This window comes from Bombus pyrosoma, linkage group LG11 (genome assembly GCF_014825855.1).
Source record: "Bombus pyrosoma isolate SC7728 linkage group LG11, ASM1482585v1, whole genome shotgun sequence".
Lineage (NCBI taxonomy): Eukaryota > Metazoa > Arthropoda > Insecta > Hymenoptera > Apidae > Bombus > Bombus pyrosoma.
This window is the reverse complement of record NC_057780.1, coordinates 7067224-7091159: the sequence shown is the minus strand read 5'-3', so window position 1 is coordinate 7091159 and position 23936 is coordinate 7067224. Positions and strand designations below refer to the sequence as shown.

General features: G+C 34.4%; 3 protein-coding genes across 16 annotated transcripts in view; 1 reads left to right on the top strand and 2 right to left on the bottom strand.

Moving 5' to 3' along the window:
• Positions 1-19386, top strand: part of LOC122572855 (potassium voltage-gated channel protein eag) — a 149945-nt gene extending 130559 nt beyond the window's left edge. For 7 of the 12 annotated variants that reach the window (XM_043738421.1, XM_043738427.1, XM_043738426.1 and 4 more), the window contains 4 exons: positions 2693-2808; positions 3823-3939; positions 10205-10362; positions 11051-19386. In XM_043738421.1, coding sequence (XP_043594356.1) covers positions 2693-2808; positions 3823-3939; positions 10205-10362; positions 11051-12075 — 1416 coding nt within the window. In that variant the 3' untranslated portion in view covers positions 12076-19386. The remainder of the gene's footprint in view (positions 1-2692; positions 2809-3822; positions 3940-10204; positions 10363-11050) is intronic. The other 5 variants (XM_043738425.1, XM_043738431.1, XM_043738430.1 and 2 more) reach the window with 3 other exon arrangements.
• LOC122572860 lies at positions 2-10253 on the bottom strand. 2 transcript variants are annotated; one of them, XM_043738438.1, is made up of 4 exons: positions 10043-10253; positions 9501-9954; positions 1547-1740; positions 2-133 (listed from the first exon to the last, which is right to left on the bottom strand). In XM_043738438.1, the coding sequence occupies exons 2-4, from the start codon at positions 9633-9635 to the stop codon at positions 130-132; spliced, it is 333 nt and encodes a 110-aa protein (XP_043594373.1). In that variant the 5' UTR covers positions 9636-9954; positions 10043-10253; the 3' UTR covers positions 2-129. The 2 variants fall into 2 exon arrangements, 1 of the variants encoding a protein (XP_043594373.1); XR_006318580.1 differs by lacking the exon at positions 2-133 and adding an exon at positions 1858-2738 and having other exon boundaries at positions 364-1740.
• A 158-nt stretch (positions 19387-19544) lies between the features above and the next one.
• LOC122572858 (glycine N-methyltransferase) lies at positions 19545-23587 on the bottom strand. Of its 2 annotated transcripts, none has more exons than XM_043738436.1 (5): positions 23133-23587; positions 21702-22070; positions 20305-20440; positions 20103-20223; positions 19545-19863 (listed from the first exon to the last, which is right to left on the bottom strand). In XM_043738436.1, exons 2-5 carry the CDS (start codon positions 22030-22032, stop codon positions 19558-19560), a joined length of 894 nt encoding a protein of 297 aa, XP_043594371.1. In that variant the 5' UTR covers positions 22033-22070; positions 23133-23587; the 3' UTR covers positions 19545-19557. The 2 variants fall into 2 exon arrangements, with proteins under 2 accessions (XP_043594371.1, XP_043594370.1); XM_043738435.1 differs by having other exon boundaries at positions 21702-22060.
• Positions 23588-23936: the final 349 nt, after the last annotated feature.

Sequence of the window (23936 nt, the reverse complement as noted above, 5' to 3'; positions counted from 1 at the left end):
TATCGACTGCTCTACTCGCGCATGTGCAGAGTAAGGTTAAACGAAACCTCCCACCCTTAACCTGCAACTTTCTATCCGGAAAAAAGGAAATAGCAGGGGAGCGTCGCTTTCCCGGCGTTAGAAACTGGATTACCTGAAAAAATTCAATTACCCGAGTTATCTACGTTTTATTCCAGTAAAGGAATATTAAAACATAGAGAGTTATTACATACTGAAATTACCTACGTTGATTTCATTTCTTAATAAGCTTAACGAACGAAGATCATCTCGCATCTCCGGAAACGTTAGTCGTGTTCAAAGAATCTGAGAATCGAAGCATCCTTGTAGAAAACACTGTAAGTGCTAAAAATCAAATTTCTTCAGGAGAAAAAGAAAAAGTTAGCTGACTTTAGTATTTTGAAATTTCATTTATTTATAGATAGAGATATACATTTACAGAAGCCAAACTAATCAACTCCACTTTTTATTAATTTCTTCAGTCTGTTATATGAATATACGAATAATATCTGATTCCCATACTTCCGTCTGTTTACTTATCGCAAGAAAATCACGCGAATAGTGATAAATCTCAAGGTAAATTAAAAAAAAGGCGTTTTTAATATCGTCACTATCTTGTACTTTTCAATTGATGGAGTTGATTAATGTGACTTCTGAACCGCACAATCATAAGAAATGTATTAAGAGATCTTTTTATTTTTTACATTTATTCACCATCATTCATGAAAAGGAAAATTATATTTGTAAAGAACTCTGTATTTATCACCTTTTAGTTGTAAAGAAAACTAAATCTGTCATTCATTTTTAAATTTACAAATCCTATAAGTATAGTAAATTAAAAATATATTTATTTAATACGTTCTTTTCATTTCCGAGTAGAATGCATTACGAAAGTGTATTTTAAAATATTCCAAGTGATATTTGATGTACACATATTTTAACATCGTTTGAATTAGCACTTAAGTGTTCTTTACTCATTCGTGCTATCTATTAGCATCACTGTTAACTGCAGTACTTGAAAAGTAGGGTTATTTAGGTGAAATGAATTCGTCAAATTCGTTTATAAACAATTTTTAAGCGATTTATGTTTGAAAACAAATTAATTATCATAATTCAGTAGTGTGTGTGTGTGTATTATTTTATTCCTGCAAGTTATTTTGCTATTTATTTTATTGATACTTATATAATATATCGCTACTGACTCAAATAACCCTACCATAAGATTATTGGAAGCATTTTCTCGTTTTTCATAGTTTTCTTTCTGGACCTAAAGTAAGTATATACATGACATTCTTTCGTTATTATATTGAAGATTAATGGTGTTTCTTAATATACAAGTTTGATTACTCTGTGCAGGGATTGATTTACTATACTGCAGTACGTATTCCCATTGGCAAGTAAAACATTTTTTAATAGAAAAGAGGCAAAAATTTTTTAATTTTGACACTTGTGTTTTGTATAAGGATGCTTCGATTATTTCGATAGTTTTATATATATATGATGTGGAAGCGTAAGGACGATTATTAACACTCGAATAATGGTCACCTACATAGCAAGGGGTGTAAAAAAGCCGATAAAGGGTCCAACGCGTTCTAGACCATTAATAATAGCAAAGGAGCGACTCGAGAGTATAAATAATTGTTCCGGGCCCCATAAATAATCGCTCGTCGTTCCAACTGCGCCGTGTCGTTCATCCTGATTAATTACGCCGAGCATACTGCGTTCCATAACGAATTCCATACTCTGCAAATGTTGCAGAAAATGCAAGAAAATACAAGATGTAAGAAAATATTAGAAAGTATAAGATAATTCGCAAGCTAATTGATACACACTGGATCATGAATGTATTCGAACACTTACCATGAAAAACATTTATGTCTATATTGTATATACTATACGTATCTCTTGAGATTTCATTATTATTATTATAATAAGATACAAATATCATATTGATAAAATTTCAAACCAATCTGAGATTGTATACATTTAATTACATAAAACGGATTATATATGGACATATTAAGATATATCATGTGTTATGCATATATCGTATGTGTTATGTAAAACATTTTGAAATTTCATTAACGCAATAATGAGATAGCACTGTCATGATTATATTGATACAATTTCAAGACAATCTGAACTTGTTTATCTTGTATGTATTACATAAAACGGATTATATACTGCACGTGTTATGTAAAACATTTTGAGGTTATATAATCATCGTAATGAGACAAGACTGTTTCGATTATATTTGTCCAATCTGTAATCAATCTGAAAATGTATGTAGAAGTTAATTAATAAAAAAAGATATTTGTTGCGAACATATATTTAGTAAAAAGAAACTTGCATATAATAATATATTAACAATAGTCTTAAACATACAATTAGTACTAAAGATCGTTTCACTGTTATGTGTAGTTTATTAATACAGCGAATAATCGACTGTTTAAATATTTTTGTGACTCCTGCAGAATATGTATTTCTATCAAATATTTTTTTAATTTTCTGCATATATTTTCAGATTTGTCTCAAACTTTACCAATACAGTCGTAATAGTCGAGTCTGGAATTTTCAAATGTTTCATATAACACACATAATATGTTCCATGGATATTGAAATACTTTCGTGAGCTTGTGTACTTGTTATTATGCTTATTTAAGCGCGTAAAATGGAATCGAATCGTTTTGTGCAGCTGATCTTCCGGAAGGTAGCGGATGTCCGTCGAGAAAAGGAGCTGGCTGAAAGGAGGAAAAACGAGCCGCAGTTAGATCAAGCTCAGGATCACCTGGTGCGCAAAATTTTCTCGAGGTAGGGACAGATTTGTTGCCTGTCAAGCTCGAATGGATAACATCCGATCCATTCTATTTAAATAACTAACGCCTCTCTTAGTGTTCTCTCTCTCATTCTCCAATGAAAAAATCAAATTTTATATTAGCAAAAAAAAATACCTTTGTTTCTTTTACTTAAAAAAAAATCTTTTTTAATTTACAGGTTTCGTTGTGATTTTTTTGTTGTCGAATGAAGAAGCATTGCGAGAGGTTACGATGTTACGATTAGAATTAATTTTGGTGGATACGAATTCGTTCGTAAATAAATCAAGGCATCAACTATATGGACTTACGAACTTACGTCTGACTATGGAGTTCTGTTACTACTTAAAGCATATCTTAACGAACGTTTAAACTGACCTTCTTTAAACTGGATAGTTATTAAGGCAGCTTATTTAAAAAACGAATACGTATTCACGAGATAATTAACGTACAGCCTCGATTCTCTGTGATCACGTGAAAGGCCGTGCAGAGTGGACAGCTGGTCTGTATTCGTAAATCCAACAGGCTGACGAATATATGTATCTTTTTTTTAAAGCGCAATCTCGCTGGGAATATCGAATGAGAGAACAAGGAGCGAGAATGAGATCGTGCGAACGATATTTTCCCTCTTATACGTGTGTATTTCAAGCCTTATAAGATTCATCGCTCAAAAATCAAACACAGAAAAGAGCATAAAGAACAAGAAAGTCCGAAAATCCATGAAATACACGCGAATAAAGATACGAGAAGAAACGTTCGGGCGCCAATTACAGACTACTGAATCAATAATACTCTTAACTAACATTACAAAAAGCGAAAGCACGAGCGTGAAAGAGCGTGTGCGAGAGGGAGGGAGAGAAAGAGATTATGTTAGCACACATGATTGATGATTATATCAATGCAAAGAATATAAGAAAAAAAAAGTAAAAAATTAGAAAATTTTCGTATCGTATGCTGTGGTAAATTATTGTTGATTGTTGATCGTTGCTTGGCTGGCCTGTTGTCCGTAAAGGTTCAAGACCGACGGGGATGCCCAGATCGGCGTGAGCAGGGCCGCAAATGGACGGTCCCAGCAGGATTCCGACGAGGAGCTCACCGTGAACGTCCTGCCGCCCTGGCCCAGTTTTAGGCAATTTCATTTCTTACGTATTTATTTATCTTTCTTCATTCTTTTTATTGCCATCTTTGCTACTTCTTACGTACACTCTTATATTATTGATTATTATTACTCTATATTTATATTGATTCGATTAATTATTCTTCTCATTATGATTATATTTAACCATCGTTATTATGATTGTATATCGTTATATATATACACATATATATATATATAATTATTATTATTGTTCTCAACTGTGATTTTTCTCCACATACATATTATATATACATGTATATATGTATATATACATATGTACATACATCTATCCCTAGATATATTTATATTTTTAGAAATGAAGATCACACACACAAGGGAAAAACATGATAACTATAGTTTTTAGTAGTTTCTGGATTTTTATGTGACTTAAACAGAAAAATTTCTGATATGACTGGAAATAGAAATAACCTGGTAAGTTAAAGGTCCGTGTCTTTTAAAACTGGCTAATTAATCTAAAAGTTAAATTAAAAAAAAATAAGGCTAAAATTAAATTAAGCACAAAAATGATATTTTAGAAATTATAAAGGGCATGAAAATGACACATATCATAAATTTTTAACATAGATTTTTAAAGCTGTTTCCCTGTGAAAATGTACAATTTATAGTTGATCAAAATAATTAATATATGTATGTAAAAAAATATTGAATTATCGTGTTCTTCCCCTGTAGTCGTCAACTATACGACTATAACTGTCGTTACTATATATATGTATATATACATACTTATACGGGTCGATTTTGTACATGTATACCTGCCTAAATTATTTATATATCACGGATGAGCAATTGTTGAGAGAGCGTGAACGTTTTTTACGTGGAGTTTCGAGAAACAGAAAAATTTTTTTTAGATCGACACGATCCACCTCGGGACGAGCGGCTTACCGGCAACGATGGACCGTGCAGAATTTTTCTATATTCCGATCGCGTGTATTTACACGTAACCGTGAAACCAAAAAACACGTGGAACCAAAAAAAAAAAAAGAAAAAATTCGTATCTAAAAGAAAATTGAATCGAACGAATGCGATCCGCGAAACCGATCTTTTTTTACTTGCTCTTCTTCTTCTTCTTCTTCTTTTTCTTCTTCCTTCTTCTTATTCTTCTTCCTCTTCTGGTCGTGTCGTACCGATTTTATGCAATTCGCGCGAACGTCTCCTCCGGGGGCGACCGATACGCATTTTTCTCGAGAAAAAGGTTTCGAAGGGTATCACGGATGTGCAATCGCTGTACACACGCTTGAAAGAGAAACTGATATGTATTCTCACTCAGCACGTCTACGAAGTAACCTGGGTAAATCGAATTCCCGTGTCTTTTAACCGGAACCCTTTTACGCCATCTTTTTACCATTTATCTTTTTCCATTTATTATTTTTCTAACATTCTTTTGTTTATATTGTGCAGGATGTCAAAAAGACTCGGGCAATTTTATATGGTGTGAGTCTAGATACTGAGACAGTGAAGAGAGTTCCTGTACAAAAATATCATTTGAGGATTATTTTTCAAGTTAGAAACAATTTGGTTTTACGTTGATAATACATGGATTACTGCGTAGATCACATATTTGTTGCTCTGAGACAGGGCAGACTACTTGAGGAAAATGCGGTGAGGTCAGATAAGATGGATACAAAAATTTGCTTTCTGAAAATAGATAATACGTGGGTGATGTTTTGTAAGAAACAAATATAATTTAGTTGTTATGTTAATTTAACTTCATTAATATTAGACTGTGTAATTTATGCTATTGGTATTTTTTAGATGTTCAAGAAGGTGACGTATATTTAATAAATAAACATATATTTCATCCGAGAATCAAATGAAGAGATAGTTCTAATGTGGAAATTGACTAACAATATATCGAACTTTAAAATTACTCTTCTATAGAGCACAGGAAATGTGACTCATCAATTTCAAGATGTTTTTAATCCCGAAACTAAAAGGGAGGACAATTTTGGGAAGTTGAAAGGATAGAGTGAGAAGGATAAATCTACGCAGCTAACGGTGTATTTCTAGCAGAGAATTAAACTATTTATAACTTGAAAAATAAGGTTCAAGCAACATTCTTGTGACTGAACTTTCTTCGTTGATTTGTTGTTCAAAAATTTCACCATGTAAACATTTCTCGACTTTCTTATAACTCTATATGTATCGTTTTCTTTTCTTTTTGTCTTCGTTGTCGTCCTTTAATAATTTTGGTATAATGATATTTAAATGATGAAAGCGAGAATTCGAAATCGATTTGCCCAGGAGTCGCATCGTTTATAGATGCGTACACATCACCCGATGCCATTATATTCAATATTTGTCATTTTTAACGATCACTGCAGTTCTGACGAATGCTAGAGTGCTGTAAGATATACGGCTTTAGAGGGTTATGCGCATTTTTCTCCCACCATAAATATATATACGTATATTATATATTCTTAGTGGAACCAGGATTTGTATAGAGCAAACTCGAGGGCTCTCTGTTTCGTTCAATTTCGAATCTCTTCTATTATTTCAGAGCAATTTTACTGTTTTATTGTTTCTTCTTGATAAAACGGCACGGTCGCTAACGTTAACAGAGCGATATGACGTATTGAAAGCAAAAATGGACCAAGTCACATTTTATCTAAACGTGAATTTATTACATTGGAATTTATTACATTAACATTAGAATTACTAAACCAGTCAAAATGACTTTTACGATTACCAAAAACATGCAACTGTTTTTCATAGTATTAACTTTCGATAATATTTACTTTCATTGTAACAAAAGTATGATCTATTTTCATCACACTACCTTAATTCCAATTAATTAAGTATACCATATCAAAGATCGGTAGTTCTATGTATTGATTTATTGCACTGAGCTGTATTAACTCCTAAAAACTATCATTGGGTTAAATTTCTTTCAATGTTACTTCGCCTAACATTGAATAGTAATAAAACATTTAATTACACTCTGTTTCAATTCACTGATTTCTAAAATGGAAAAAGAATAAAGTGGTGCAAAATGTCATGATACTACAGACCTGACTCTTTCTTTATGGTAGCTTTTAAGGATGAATCATGCAAAAGTGAAGGAAATAATTCATTGTTCCCAAATCAAACCAGATAATACAATGAAATCAGTTGTTGCATTGAATTATTTGCATATATATTTTAGATAGAGAATTATTCAATTTGTGAAATGTTAGGACTAGTCCATTTTTTCTCTCAGTGCCTCGCATTTTTTTTTTCTGTTTTTATTAAAGCGAAAAAAGCTAAGAAATCTACAAATCTGTTTGAAAGAAATACCAGAGTCCTCCATCGCGCCTCGAGCATCCGATCCTTTTACGATTTTATGCAACGCCGAATGCATGTGACGTACACACTCTAGGATTCAAGTTTCTCTCTGTCACCTGTATTTATATATATACATATATATGTAATATGTATACGTATATTTTAATACATATATATATGTACATATATATAACGATGCCAAGTAGCTGCTTGAAAAACTGCCAGACTGCCAACGATTCTCTAACAATTATTCGAATTTTTGTCTAACTTTTAATCGACCGTTTTTTTAGAAACCTCGACCGTGGCATGTTATCGTGCATGATAGATTCGTAGAGTACGTTTTTAATAATGATGCTGAATTTAGAACGAAGAGGTTAGGACGAACGTGGCGGTATACTTTTTCATTTTCTTCTTTATCTTTTTTTGTATTTTTTTTCCTCTCTTCTCTGGCCTTATTCCGATCGAGTGGTGTGAGTTGATCGCTCGATGGCATTCCCACAGTTAATCAGGCAGCTCGTTTACCATTTATACTACTGTATCATCTAACGTTGCGTCGATGAACCACAATTTTGGCCGAATAGAAATTCCATCGTGCGAAACCTCATCATTTATCTGGTTACTGCGATTTAGAATTGTGAAAATTTGGTTGCTTATGATTTTTTGCTGTTTTAGAGGAATATTGAAAGATTCGTGGACAACAAGAAAATATTTTGCCAGCTATATTTTAGAAAATCTGTGGAATAAATTACCACAGTCTGATTATAAATTGGTCACCAGCATATTGGAATTGTCAGTATTTTACTCGATACCTTTTTTTGTAAGATTAACAAATTTTTACATTACTTTCTAAATTAGGAAAATAATCTTGCAAGATCCTATTTTGAATTTCTTAATGTTTCCAGGAAACTTTGGAACATCGTGGATAAAATAGAAAGAAAGACGCGTCTGATCACAGATTAGCCATTATTGTTGGAATTTTCAGTGTTCTGCTCGACATAATCTTTAAAAATGTCCCTTTCGTGAGATTAGAAAATTGTTACTAATAGAAAAATTGTCTCAGAATATTGTACATTTCGTAATATCTCTGGAAGACCTTGAAAGATTTATGAATAATAAGTAGAAAAAATATCTTGGAGCCCAGGAGAGGCAAATCATGTCCGATCGTAAACCGACCACTTTCACCGAAATTCTTTGCCTCTCACTCGGTATAAAAAACGAATTAGATTTTCGTGGAATTTGGAAATTAAGAAATATCTTCCTTAATTTTCCAGCAAATTTTGGAAGATACACATTTTGAAAATTCATATTAACCACGGATCGGTATTAATTACATGAATTAAGAAATTCTTGTTAATAGAGAAATTATGTAAAAAAAATTCTGTTCTATATTTTCTTAATCCACGATCTTTCATTTTCTTTAGCATTCTTATAGAAAATCCCGCGGGAAGAATCCGCTTATTTTCCCAGGACAATGAAACGACGAAGGGAACAAACTGATACGCATGCCGAAGACTACTTACCTATTTACATACTCTGATTTGTTATTCTTCGCTCGTATCCCATCAGAGTACGTCGGTGGATAACCAGTAATTTGAACTTTGATGCTCTCAACGGGCAAACGGTATAATTACGGATCAAGCACGAAATTTCTGAGTCGGCCAATTCAGCCTAAAAATTACCACGACAACGTGTCCCGACTTTTCATGACAGAAAATCAGACACCACGATTTCGACCAACAAGAATGTCGTCCTGTGTCTTTCACCACGAAACTTTCGTTCAAAATTTCGCCAATCAAATACAACAGTATAATCGAATTATTATGATCAGATAAAAAAAAAATGACAAATTTCATTTCTTCGATTTTTCAATAATTTTGTACAAGTTTCAGATCGTTATACCGAACGGGTAACGAAATTGAAACAAGTAATATCTCTCTTTTGGTCGAACAAAGTGTTAGAGAAAGAAGATGAATGATTCAATATTTTTTGTAAGAAAACTTACAAATTTTCCAAACATATTTATTCAAGTTTTAAACAATTTCAAAATTTCCAAATAGATCGTACTAATTTGATGAATCATTGTGCGCAGCCTTTGTCCTCTCATAGTTCCAAAATTACTTTTGCTTTCATACCTTCGTTGTAAATTGTAACATGTGCAACATTATTTTTCTTTTCATTCCCTCATCTACTTATGGCCTTTTCTTTATTTCTTTTCTCAATGTACGTATTCCTAAGTGTATGTTTCAGTAAGAACTTTATTTTATACCTACCTTTTTTCTTTTTTTTTCTTTTTTTGTTAGGTACGAGGCCACAATCGGTTCATCGACGCTGCCAGGTTTTCCCGTATGTCTTATCGGCATCTTATCACCACCGAAAATATTTTCTTTCGAATCCCGTAGGCACATCAAAGTAGGTTGCTCGTGAACACCGCTGGAGCTGTCTCCCTTTTTCTAGCCTCAGTAGAACGAACTTGTCTCATTTGCCACCAATAAAAAAAGCGGCACCAGTAGCAGAACAAAGAAAGAAAGGACGACTGTTCTTCGTCTAACCAAAAATAATATCAAGACTATATATGTAAAATGTATATAAATACCTATGTATATATCAATTTATATATATTTTGCATATATACGTATCTATCCTTCTCAAAAATCTGCCGCTGAATGATGATTATCGATCACACACGATCGAGGGACAGAAAAATTCACAAAAGTTCAACCTAACCTAAAAAAGAAAAAATACGTACATATGTAAAACTTTTGGACGTAAAAAAAAATAACAAATTTAAATATGTACTATATTATTCTCCTACCCATGATTTGTATACACCATGTAATCTTATTATTCCCCCCTTTATTTAATTGATCGCCTAGTGAAACTGGCCTCTTAATCCCAGTAATGTAAATAGACAAAAGCGAATCACGTCGACACGACTAAACACGGGCGTTCTCGCTCTCTACTTTTTTCTATCCAGGTTCCGCAGGGAGAGACACAATGCTGACGTGGAGAAAGGAGACGGAAAAGACGGGAAGGATGGGAAGGAGGGTGAATCCTCGCACGCCAGGAAACTCTCCACAACGGACGAGAACACTGTTGTTAAAGGACGGGCCGGGAAGTGGGGACGACTCTTAGGTAATTGAAAACTACCAAATTTTTATCATATATTCATTTCTTTTTATAATTTTCAATTTTTATCAATTTTTATCATTTTCATTTCTTTGCAATTCGATTCAAATTCTCTTCTAATTCTTTTTTAATTCAATCACGAATTATTTTTTAGGATATATTCGTTTTATATAAAATGACACGAAGATAATTGAAGATAGTGAAAGTAATGCTTGGGAAGTAATGTTTGCAAACGTTAATATGGTAGTTGCAATAGACTTGGTTTCTTGGAAGAAGACTATTGGAAGAAAGAAGTTAGAAGGAACTTACAAGAAAAAAAGATCATTTGTACGGCTTACTTGCGATCCTTACAAATGTTCTCCTTTTGATTGTGTTATTTCTATTTCGTCCTATGGAAACCATTGTAAAACGATCATTGTGATAGAAGATGAAAACTTAAAAACCTTTAATTGTTACAATTGGGTATCATGTAATCATAATAATTCATTTTCCATTCTACATATTACATGATGAATATCATTAATAGTATTAAACCTAAGCAATAATGTTAGTAATAAACCTGATCTGTAAACTAAATATATCCAAGATCCAATGATATCAATTGAGGCTAGAATAACTGTCTACAATGTTGTAGAATATTTAAATAAAATATTTTAGCGAAGTAAATCATCATAAAAGTGCCTGAATTTCACAGGAAGCTCCAGCTTGGACTCCGGAAGCGAGACGGGAACCGGGGTAGATACGTTCAAACGATCCTTAAGCGCCAGGGACACCCGTCCCAGTTCTAGTGCCGGTAGCAACAAGGTGTTCCCAAAATTCGGTAAGCTGACCGGTACCATCGAAGAATCAGGTGATGCTGAAAACGTGAAAGAGACGCAGCAACAGCAGCAGAATGCGGCAGATTCGAAGCAGCTCCAGCTTCGCCGACTGGAGAGCTATGACGATGGACTAATTACCACTCAGCCGAGCCACGATCGTGAAATCCTAGCTGCCGTGCTCGAGGTGAAGGTTGATCTGAAACTGGAAGTGCAACGAGTCAATCAAAGATTAGCAAAGATTGAGGACATGCTGCAGACGCTAATGACAAGGCTTCCTGCGGCTACTCCACCGCAGCAAAAGGGCTCGAACAATTTTTCAACGGGTGGTAGTGGCGGTTCCTCGCAGATTCAGCCAACCAATCAACCACAAAGTGCTTCTAGCTGTCAACAGGGTTCCCAGGCTACGCAAACACCTGGGGGAAGCACAGAGCAGAAAATTTCTATAGCGACTGCATCCACGTCGACGACCGAAAGTTACAGGGAGCAGGGTACAACTACAGAGAGAAGCTCCAAATCCCAAGAGCATCATCATCATCACCATCACCATCATCAATCGCAACAGTCTGACAGATTGAAGGACAGTAGTAGTGATTATAAGACTTCCTCGAGGGAAATGAGTAAAGAGTTGTTAGAAAGACTGGCCCAGGCGTCCACTTCCAGAGGGGACGATGGTACATCCCTTGGACCGTTGATTTTGAGGAAGAGAAGAAGCAAATCAAGGAACAAGGGAGCTGCACCGTTGGCACCGTTAGCTAGTCAGCCTATTAGTCCTTCGGAGGCGACAGAGACCACGCAGATGCTCGAGTGCACGGATGACAGGGAACAGAACATCACCGCGACGGACAGAAGCGACAGGTCCGACAGAAAACGGCCTCCGCCCAGACCTAGGGAATACTTGTGAAAGTTCTTAAGGCTCCGGACGATCGTCTCGAGGCTGATATTCTGGCGAGAATCGCTGGAACGAACTGCCGTTCTCTGGAATAATTTTGTTAAGGTTAGGGTTAAGTATGGTGGAATTAGATGTGACTTAAGAAAGTTTTATGTGGTTGGTTAGGATCGTCGGAGCTGGTCCTATTCTAATCGATGGAGAAAGGAAAATAGCTATTTGGAAGTTATCATAATCGGAAAGAAATGGAAGTTGTGTCGAGGTTAAGATTTCTAGTTTCTTTGAAGAAGAGAAGGACGGCTGTTTCAGCGAACTCTTTTCAACGAAATGAGACGAGTGTACCGGTAGAGTAAGCTATCTGTAAAATTTCACCGCGTACGTTTTAAGGACTTGCTGCATTTTCGCTACTCGCTTCGCGTCTGGTCTTCAGCGAGCATTCGTCGGTACGCGTGAAGAACGAATCCGACACGGGGAAAAGATATTGATTTTTGAGGTTATGGATTGGGGATTATCGTTCGAATTTAATACGAAAGAAAAAAGCCAAAGAAATTCTATAAAGGAGGTTTAAAAAACACAAGAGAGCAAAAATAAAAGAGGGATGTGCCGACGAAACGATCCCGCTACTATAATGCAACTTGGCATATTTTTGCATGGCCAAACACGCGATTAAAAAGCAAAAAAGTAAACCAGAGAAAAAATACATAAAAAAGTATATCGAATTATATACTGCTTGCGACGGCTTCTTCGAGACATCGAACGTTTAAACGAGAGGAGGATGGAAACTAAAAAAATTCAGAATACTCACGTTCTAATACGTAAGGTAACACACACTGTAATCGTAGGTTTACACGCATCTTTAGGGGATATCAGCTAGACTCGTGGTTGCGTGCCATAGATTTTAAGTAACTACAACAACCAACAACAACAAAAGAAAAGAAAAGGAAAGAAACGATAAGGAAGAGAATGAGAATAAAGTATATGAAACGAAACGAATAAAAAAGAATAAAGTGAAGAGAAGACGAAAAACGATATATACATACATATATGTATATGTACTCTTGAAGCAATTAGAGAATCGTTGTTCACGTTCTTCATTCATTTTTAATCATTCCTTAACTAATTCTATATAAATTGAATGAAAAAATTGTTAATAAACGGTCCAACTATAAAATGAGCAATGCTACACGATTCTTTAATTGCTTGGAACGATTCAGGCTCGACGACTAATTATTATAAGAACGTTGAAAATTTGAAGAAAGTAAGAGTTAGTATAGGGAGAGTATCATGATGTTCTCTGCATTTGAGTTTTCGGACAGTCGAGCTCTGTGATTACAGGCGAAAGGCGTCGAGACGCGTTGTCAAGTCGTTTATCATTGCATCGCTATCGCTGCACCATGGTGCCGTGTTCTTCTTTTTTACCGTTTCCCCTTTTTTGTTTCTCTTCTCTGTTTCAGTCAATAGCTTTGAAAAAGCGGGATTCGCGAACGTTGATCGATGGCTTTTCGATAGTCTCGTCTCAATGAACCGTGCGTGTATGCTTTATGTACGTATGTATGCGTGTACATGATTAAAAATCGATTACAAGTGCGTGAATTTGTGTGAAAATTAGTCGTGATGACCTTGGGAGGACATTCATTGAATATTTTAAACCTCAGAGCTAAATTTGTTTCACCAGGTTTGAAGTTAGGTCATTTGTTTTTAACTTTAAGTTTAGTCACTTAGATTTTGCTTATTGTGGTATGTTCACCATATTTTTGTCAGTTTAGTATTATCTCATGTTGTTTCTTTATCTTCCTAAAAAAAAATAGAGACCCTACAATAGATTTAGATGAAAGTGATTTGAAAATTAATACCGGAAGTGCTCTCATGGTCACCCTTGCATTTTTCTAAGCTTCCCATCAGAAAGTATTCTCATTACTCTCTTCAGGAGACCTTGCCCGTAAAGCGATTCGTAATCCATCAACCTCTTAAACGTCTCAAGACAGATAATAAGAGTTGAGGTTACAAAGCTATTCAACGAGAAAGAATTCAAGGTACACCAAGAAACCAGTTCTCGTAGGTGCCTAGAAGCTACCGACAAAGGTCATTCTTATTTTTTTAAACGTTAAACAATATACTTCTCCTCGTTCCTTCAGCTTTTCTATTCGACTCTTAGAAAAAAGAAATATAAAATAAAATTCAATGAAGACGTTTAATTCGATAATGGTTCCCGAAACCCACCATGACGCGACGATAATGAATAATTATAAATTGTTAAAAGTCAATTCGACCACGCCTCGCATGGCTGCATTTCCAGTACAGCGGCCGCGCGAAATTTAAATATTAACACAGCAAAATATAAAAAAGGACGAATAAAGTATAGGAAAAGAAAAGAGCATGAAAGAAAAAAAAAGATAAATAAGTAAATAAAACTCTCCATTTTGACCGAACTTGAAATGCTGCAACTTCCGGTCGCGATATTTCAATAATGACAAATGTCAAACGCCATTACGGAAACTCAAAGGTTCCGTATACATTCAGGATCTTTGTTACATTGCAGAACATGACCTAATCCCGCGTTCACATGGCATTCACAGAAGCCAAACAGCAATATTAGGTGTATATATATCTTGTAACTACGACACGTGTATATATATTCATACATACATATACATATATATAATATACATAGAAAGAACAGGAAACTGATAAAGTGACGCGTGGTTCGTGTCAACGCGTTTGCAACAAGAAAACGTTCAAAAAAAAAAGCAGGAGGAAAATATCATATCGCGATTATTCTTTCCTTTTCCTCTAATTCTTTCTCGGTTTCCGGCGCAGCTTTCTGTTTTGAGAAAAACTTCGATTCGACAACGAGAATATTCATATAAATCACCCATGTATACATGCATCCGTATATATATACACACACACAGAAATAGAGACACACATATGCATATGTATGTTGTATTTCTGTTGCTGCCGCCTCGAGAAAGAACTTTGAATAACACAATTCTGAAGGACAATCAAAGATGGAAAGTACTGATCTCACGAGTAGAGAGAATTGCGATTAATCGAATAAGCCTCTAATAGATATATACATATATATATATTTCGTTAGCTTAAGCCGACATATATAGATGAAACGATGCGAACGAAGGAGCTTTTGAGGTTACATATACATGTATATCATTTTTCCACGCCGCGATTCCCCTCATGTATCTATATTGCATATGGCGGAACATATGGTTGCATATGGTTTACTTTTCTTTATTTACGGTCACTATCGTAGTATATACATAGAAAGTTAAATCGTTAAAATGTTGAATTCTGTAAACTAACGAACCAAGCATTGCTTTTTGGCATTATTAATTAACGAATATCGATCATTCGCGTAATATTATCCGGATTTGAACGCAATTCAGATTAAAGGGGAACCACGGATCGTCGAGACCCGAACATACCACTGAACGTTGATCCACGACGATTCAAAGTGAATAAATGAAAAAAAAAACGAAGGGAACACGGGCAAACGCGCTGACAGGGATATCTACGCGTGTAAATACTATAAATATTAAATAGAAGCGAAAAATATAGAAGGGAGAATGCGAGAATGCCTGTTTGTGTGTGTATGGGGCATGAAGACAAAGAGCGTACAAGAGTAATGCAGAAATAGTTCTAATTTCACGATGTTACCGAGAACGAGATGAAGAAAATGAAGAGAAAGATGTTGAATTATCGAGCAGTTACGAGGACATTGTTAATTAGGTTTTAGCGGCGGTGACGATATAGCTGGCTCTATCGTAGTTTCTATACACTTTAAAACGAATGCGGAAGTTTAACGTGCCGTTGAAACGTTTACAGCAGCTGACGCGCGTCGATCGAGAATTATTGTCGGGAACGGTGCGCCTTGCTCCTTTTTAACGCTGCATATCCAGTCTATCGGCCCGACGTTCCAAATCGATTTACCATTTTCATACTAACCTTAAAAATTAACCCTTGCCTTAACATCGGATCATACTCGTGGCAAACATTATAGGTGCAATTCAATAAGGGGATATTGTACTCGTAATGAAGTTTAAATACTTTAACAATGTTTAATCTAATTGCAAATTATATATAACATATCCATAACACATCATCTTACATGGTGCTACAAAAATATTCATTTCAGTATCTACTGAAAAGATCATAAGGCAAGGAGTTGATTTACAAAATCCTTTTTTTCAATTTTACAAAAATTTCGACGAAAATATTTGAAATTCTGCAAGAAATATTCACTCACGTAATTTCAATTTCAGTTTCAAATTGGCATTTTAAAAATTGCTAATACTGGCGATATTGGAATGGCGGGAAAGTGGACTCGCTCTGTTCGCTATCCAAGAGCTTCTCTTCTCGCGCACGTATCCTCGTCTCCGTCGGGCGGTTCCATTGGTGACCGGTAAGTCGACCACCAAACGTTTCCGTAAACCGTTGCATCGAAAATATCGAAGACTGACGACGCGTTTCATCTCCTCGATAAACCCAGCGCCATATTGGTTTCATAAAATCCCCGATTTACATTCCATTCGGACTCGCCACTCATGATGTTCGACAAAATCGAAACATTCTAGCACCAGTTCGCAACGAGCCAATTTTCAACGCGACGAAGCTCGAACGAAGCCGATAACGAAGTCACGAATGATCGAGGTGGACGACATATGATCGACTTATTGGTCCGTCATGTTGGAATCGTTGACAACGCGGTCTTTTTGAGTGTTTCGCCAGTGTGGATCGATCCGCGTCTCTGGTAATTGCAACGACGAACCTCCATCACGTATTTTTCCCGTGGAACAGTGTGTGTATATGCAGTGCACATTGTGCACGGAGCGATTTCTCGAAGAGAATCGAAGATGACGGAGGTGGAGGAGCGCAATTGGTGTCCGCGTCGAAGCTAAATGCCGACAAGGCGGGTCGTTGTCGGATGTGGTGTCGCGAAAACAGGCAACACGACGAAAGAAGATATGGTAAACATGTGATATTACAATTTTTTATATATCAGCTACTTTGCAATAACGGATTATCGCCGTACTCGAGTGAAGAGCGTCGCGACACGGGTCGTCGTCGTCGTCGTCATCGTCGTCGTCATCGTCGTCATCGTCGTCGTCATCGATTTGTCAACGACGAGTTTACGAACGAACGAAAGTTTGTCTTTATTTCTTTGTGAAACTCCTGCTCGTTCGTTTCGAAAGAAAGGAGACGAGCGGATGTCTTGTTTTTGTTTGAATCTGATACCTTAATCTTTCTTTTCTCTAAAATAAAAATCACAAAAACAATATGAAAGAATGACAGATTCTTTTTGTTGAAAAGAAAAAAAGAGAGTTATACGACGACGACTGTGATCGCCGCGACGATCGAAGAAGCCGTGATCGTATCGAATTTTTTGTGAAAATGATTAAGAGAATCTATATAATAGCTATCCGGCGGAATAACAAAGAAATAAAGAAAAATATATATATATATATTATTATGGTTATTATTATGATCATTATTATGATTACTATTAGAACAAAAGAAAAGGGGGGGAGGTAAACAAATTTTTGCTATAACTAACACTTCGTCCATTTTTCTATATGGGCAATTCGTTGCACTGTAATCAAGTCCTCGGCCTTGTAAATTCTGTCCTTGTCATTTCCGGAAACTGCTCTTCGGTAATCGAACGCCACGAAAAATCGATCATTCCAGTTACCATCGCTCAACTTATTCGCCAATCTTTTTTTTATCCTCCGAAAGAAAATTCGTTTCTCAATCAACGATTTTCTATATCTTAGATTATAATATAATGCTTTTCTAATCGATAGAAAATGACTGTCTAATAAACAATTAGCAAACATAACCTCTCTTGGTTACCGCAAAACAAAGCTTCACGCTCCTATATATGACGATATGTTTCTTTTATAAATCGAAACGCCGTTGTTTTATAAAAAAAAAAAAAAAAAAACACGTCGTATTTGCAATTCTGTAGCGAACAACAGCGTATCACAATGTTGTACGTAAACCAAGAGAGTGTTTGTAATCATAAACTTTTCATTTTTCTATTAAGGACAACATGGAATGAAACGAAATAAAAGAAATCTGTATCGTGAAACGATCAGATGATCGATTGATCTTCATGGCGTTGGAAAATCGACAGGAGCCGAGCTGTTTGCGAACTCTCGTGAGAATCCGATCGTGCGATCTCGACGCGAGTCAGAGAAGACGAAACGCGACGAACGAATGGTCCTACGCGAACGCTCCTCGCCGCGTTCATGTTCTTGTTGTTGTTTTCAATTCGAGCGATCGTCGACGATTGATAACAACGACGAAAGCTGTCCTTGAAAGGATCTAAATCGATAAAATCTCTAGCTTCGATCGAAAATAAAAAGCTGCACTTTCCAAGAGCAATATGCTTACGATCGTGATCATCCTTCGAGCTCAATCGTCTTTAATTAAGATAACCTTGAAATCTTCTCTCAAAGGATCGATCTACTACAGAATTCTGTAAATATTGAATCTTTTAAATCAGTAATGCCCGATTCTGATTGAGATTGCTTAGACTTAGGCGATATTGATCCTTAAGAAATTGTATTGATTGCAAGGTTATTCATGGTTCTTCCCTATAAAAGATGTAGATAACGTGAAATTAAGGTTAAAAAGTGATGAAGGACTTTTAAAGGATTGTTTAAGATGAAATATTAATTTAGGAAAATGGTATTTGAACAGCGCCACTGACGATTGAATCGAAGTATCAATGATGAGGTTTAAACTTGAGGAACTCTTTTGTTTTATGCAAATACATCGTAAAATGAAACATCAACCGTGAAGACTAACCAAAATTTCGAATCTACCGCGGTCTAATGTTCACTGGTCTTCCTGATCTTATTTTGCGAAGCGTGGAACGTTCGAACGACGGTCGGAAGCGAAGGGTCGATCAAGGAGTTTAGAATCGGCGTCAACGATCGCTCAAAAAACCACCGAGACGAATATACTTAAAGAAAAAACAAAAAAAGACATAAGATAAAAGATGAAAAATCGTATCGTCGAGAGATCAAATTGTAGCATCGAACGAAGCCTGGCTAGAATACTCAAAAGAAAGCTGCTTTCGAACTTATAATAAAAAAAGATTAAAACTTGACCGAGCTCCGCTGTTCTATTTGTGAATCGATCCTTGAATCAATCACAATTTTTCCTTCTACTTCTTTTTATTGCTCATCTTTTTTCAATCTGAACTTACAACTAATATTATATAATATATGTTTTTCCTTTCTCCCTCTCTCTCTCTATATATATTATATATATTATACATATATATTGTGTGTATATATATATATATATAAAAAGAAAACGAACACAGCAAAAGTTTCTTAACATGTATAAAAAGGTATATAAATTATAAAAATCATGATACAGAGCAAGAGTTCCCAAGAGTACGAAATAAATAGAAAATAAATAAAACACGTTGAAAATTAGAACTCCACGACGAAGTTGTGTTCGTTGAAATGATTACTGTTTTATTAAATTTGCATATTCTGGTTTCTCCATGACATGGATATAAAAACCAGGATTCTTTATTTCTTCCAAAGGTTTAAAATCGCCGTAGATAGTGTGCTTGGCCCTGTAATGGAACGCTTCATCCAACATGTCCTTGAACACATTTAACCTGTGTGGATAATAGGACAGTCTGAATTCGCTGACTTGCTCTTCCTCTTCCTCCCCTTCATCCAAGGTTATCATATAATCTAAGGTGACGATCGCTGGTTTTCCCGAAACGAATAGTACCGATGATTTAATGTTTGTTGTGCGTTGACTCTAAAATTCCATAAAAAATAGTTCTAATAAAGATTAAATTACAAAAGTTCATGCGCCAAAATTGAATCGTTTAAATTCGAGGACCCAAATTTTAATACTTTCAATTTGAATATTTTAAATTTGAATGCTTTGTATTAGAGTATTTAAGACGCATCTATAGATGGAACTTTGTATATAATTTTTGAAAGAAATCGAAAATTTATTTGTTTATAAGCTCGAAGTTTCTCAAGTATACTTACATTGTAATATATGCATTTTGCCGGTACATTTCCAGTATCAATTATATCATCGTAATTTCTGTGATCAATCAGCAGCAAGCCACCGGGTTTCACGCAGTGTTCAAAATTCAATAATGCTTGCCTACATTCGATAACGAAGTTGAAAAGAAAACTCTTGCAATCTACTAATACATTAATACGGAGCAAGATATATCAATATTACCTTTGTTCTCTTTGATCTCCAAAAGTGTCAGGCATGTGAGCAAAACTATTCCCCAAGCAAATTACTGCATCAAATCCGTCTCCTATTAAATGACGAATATCCTTCGGTAAAGTCAACCAGTTCGCCTCTTCAATCTCTGCAGAACAAAACATCATTAAACAAAGAATTAATACATTGCCAAGATATTCAATTTTATTACTTATCTCTCAAATTAAAAGAAACACTCAAAATCTTAATTTTACATTAATAAAAAGCAAATACTCTCGATATAATTCATCAATTGGATCCTCAATCTTTTGGATATAACAATTCCTTTATTTATAAACATGTCATATCACTTCTATTATATATTAATTGTATCATATCTATATCTGCAAAAAATGAAGAATGACTTGTTTTGCAAGATATAAGATATGACAGCCAACATGTTAATATCAACTTGACTCTTAACTTATAACTTATAGTGTAAAAAGGTTGGGTCAACAATAATTCAGTATAATCTTTAGCAAAAAAAATTGAAAATAAAAACAATCGGTTATGTGAAAGAATTGACCTTCGATAAGGTACTAATCTTTTATACTTTGTTGTGATAAGCAATAACGGTTTACAGTACACATAAACGTTCGAACAAGGAGGAAAGGAATATATCGGGTTAATGATTTCATCATATTGTTGCTTTTCTGTATTTCTCTTGACGATGGAAAACTATGAAATGTCACGTTATATAAATTATAAGTCACAGTTCTGATCTGCTTCTGACGCGACGTATGCAACGAATACACATAGGAAATTTCACCTCAATAATCGCTAATCGCATACGCACTAGGTCGAACTATGAGCTTTGCGAAAATAACAACAATTTAATATTAATATTTCAGTTAATTAGCTAATCTCACAATAGTAACGAATTTCATAATCTACTAGAAAAGAGTAATATCATTTGCGATACAAATTATTAGCTAATATTAGTATACATACATACATACATATACCTTATGGTATTGAAGGTTATAATCGAATTTATTAATTTATCCAGTTACCGTTAAAAACGATTTGCATTCCAAATAAAAACATTAATATTAATCTCAAGCTGAAGTAATCTTTAGGAATTAATTTTCATTTATTTTCACTTACTCAAAAAATAAAAAATATTTCCATTCATAATATGTTATTTAATGTGCGTTCGGTTTATCTTGCATTCATTAATATTTTTAATTACTTTCGAAGAACTATATTCGTTGTTCTGAATCAATTTATCTGAATGTAAAGGATTTTTTATACCAACAAAAGTAAATAAGATATTAATGAATCCAAGACGAATAATATTCTATATTATTCATTTGAAATAAATGAAACACTCTGTATATACATATATTCCACGGTAAAACAATATTTACCCCAATTGTCAAACGCTTCCTCCTTCCTGCGTTCCCATCGTGCCTTCAAAGCATATTTTAACATCTTATCCGAAGCGTCTACACTGAGCACTTCGAAACCCTCCTCGAGTAGCATCACCGAGTCCACACCAGTCCCGCATGCTACATCCAAAATTTTCTTGCATCCCTTATCTCTCAGCATACCGACCAAAAAGTCACGATAATTCTGAGTTCTTTGATTTTTATCGCCTATAAACACTTCCCATACTTTAGCTGCTCTCCCGTCAGCATACTGATCTCGAACACCTTCGGCAGCTGCACCTAATGACCTCGTGCGAAATATGGAATCCATCTCTTCTCAATTTTTTCAATCAAAGGCACTGAAAATGTCTTCATATAAAATATAGTAGATTGAACTTGGTTATTGGATTACGTCATTGACTCGCGGTTGTGAAACATATAGAGAAGTTGTTGATTGATAGATAGACATTTTATCTACAGACGGATACATTACTTTTCCATTCGATCGATTATTGCTTTTAGAGGATTTTTATGAAGGTACAGTGGAAGACGAAAGAGAGTTTGAAGGATATGCAGTAGAAAAATATTACAATGTAAAAAAAGAAGCTATAATTCATAAAAAGAATGAAGTTATGAATAGATATAATATAGATAACTGTTATCAGCATGGTAAAAAATATTTAGTACAGCAAAGTTACTATTAATGTAATGTAGTTATTATACACAAATATGAATCTGGAATTTTCTTCCGTCCCCGCCTGTATACAGTAGGAAATTATTATTATTATTATTATTATTGGATTTAGAATTATCAGAAATAATGTAGGGATATGAAATGATTTTTATACATTTATGGAAAATTTAAAGATATAAAAATATATATATATATATATGTCTTCTTTTCTTCATGTATCCTATATATTTTTACATCTTTAAGTTTTCCATAAATGCATATATATATATATCTTTTTTGATATAAAAGACGTCCCAGAAGTAACGTACTTATATCGTACAATAACCTTATCTAGGATTTAGATAATTTGACTACTATATATGATTAAATTATGGCAAATCTATTACGAAAATGTGACGAATTAATGGGTCACCGTAACTGTAATACGTGATTTAAATATAAATCATTCAGAACTACTATAACTGCTATAACTTCTTCCATTTATTAAACAAAATTTTAATATTTACAATCTTATTTTATAGTTTTATACATATCTCTCTTTACATTTTTTCTAAATATTTTACCAAGTTATGTATTAATACGATTCCTATTATTATTTTTAACAATTACATTGCTCGATCTATTATCTATTGCTTGACTATATTACAGAACATTTCACAAATGACCTTCACTATAATGCAGTAAAAAAAGAATATGCAATATATCATTTAAATTTATGAAATTAAAACATATTGTACCTTCTGAATAAACTGCGATTTGTTGCTTCCCAGAAGATGATGGCGTTAAGATAAAAATATTGTGATCACCACGAAAAATATTCAAGCGTGAAAAAATAAGTGAAGATGAAAAAGTAACAACAAAACGAGTTGGAAATTAGTATTAATGCACGCTGTGATAGAAGCACACAGAACAACTGAGCGACGATCACGGATGCGTACAATATATATGATCCTGTGTTCACGAGCTTACATGATGCAATATTTTTCCCGCTTTCACTTGAAATCGTTGATAAATCATCATGACATATCATGATGCGACAAAATGTTCATAGAAAAGTAAAAAATAGAATTTTCTATTTACGCTTTCATGTCATTGTCACGTGATATCATATCATCATTTTATCAAATTTTCACGCGTTTCCTTTTATTTATTGATACCTCATCAAAGAAGCAGCACCTCAAAATATGGTGCAGCAACATTATTTTGAGAACAATTTTGTTATTTATTTATAATTATTTCTTTAACTAAAACGATAAATAATTAACATTATTTAAAGATAAATCTTTTTTACAGGTGAGGATGATCGTAGATTGTTTTGAACAAAATAACAATTTGTGGTGTAAAATTCTATAATTATTTTGTCAGAACAAATTACATATAATTCGTATACTTATTTCTATATTAAACGCATGCTAGAAGTTTCCGTTAACCTCATCAGTACTGAAAAACGAATGTGTAATCTTCAATAGGGATTCTGGTAGAAATTTTTAAAAGCATACTTCAAAGGTATAATATATTATATTTGGAAGTTCTCGAGAATA

Excerpts from the sequence above, each read along its gene's own strand:
- LOC122572858 (XM_043738436.1), bottom strand. The coding sequence starts at position 22,032 with ATGGATTCCATATTTCGCACGAGGTCATTAGGTGCAGCTGCCGAAGGT. Across the intron at positions 20,441-21,701 it reads GGAAGCGTTTGACAATTGGG|AGATTGAAGAGGCGAACTGG; the intron begins GTAAATATTGTT and ends TTTGTTCTGCAG. Across the intron at positions 20,224-20,304 it reads GGAGATCAAAGAGAACAAAG|GCAAGCATTATTGAATTTTG; the intron begins GTAATATTGATA and ends TATCGAATGTAG.
- LOC122572860 (XM_043738438.1), bottom strand. The coding sequence starts at position 9,635 with ATGTGCCTACGGGATTCGAAAGAAAATATTTTCGGTGGTGATAAGATG. Across the intron at positions 1,741-9,500 it reads AAGAAAAAAAAAGAAAAAAG|AGTATGGAATTCGTTATGGA; the intron begins GTAGGTATAAAA and ends CAACATTTGCAG.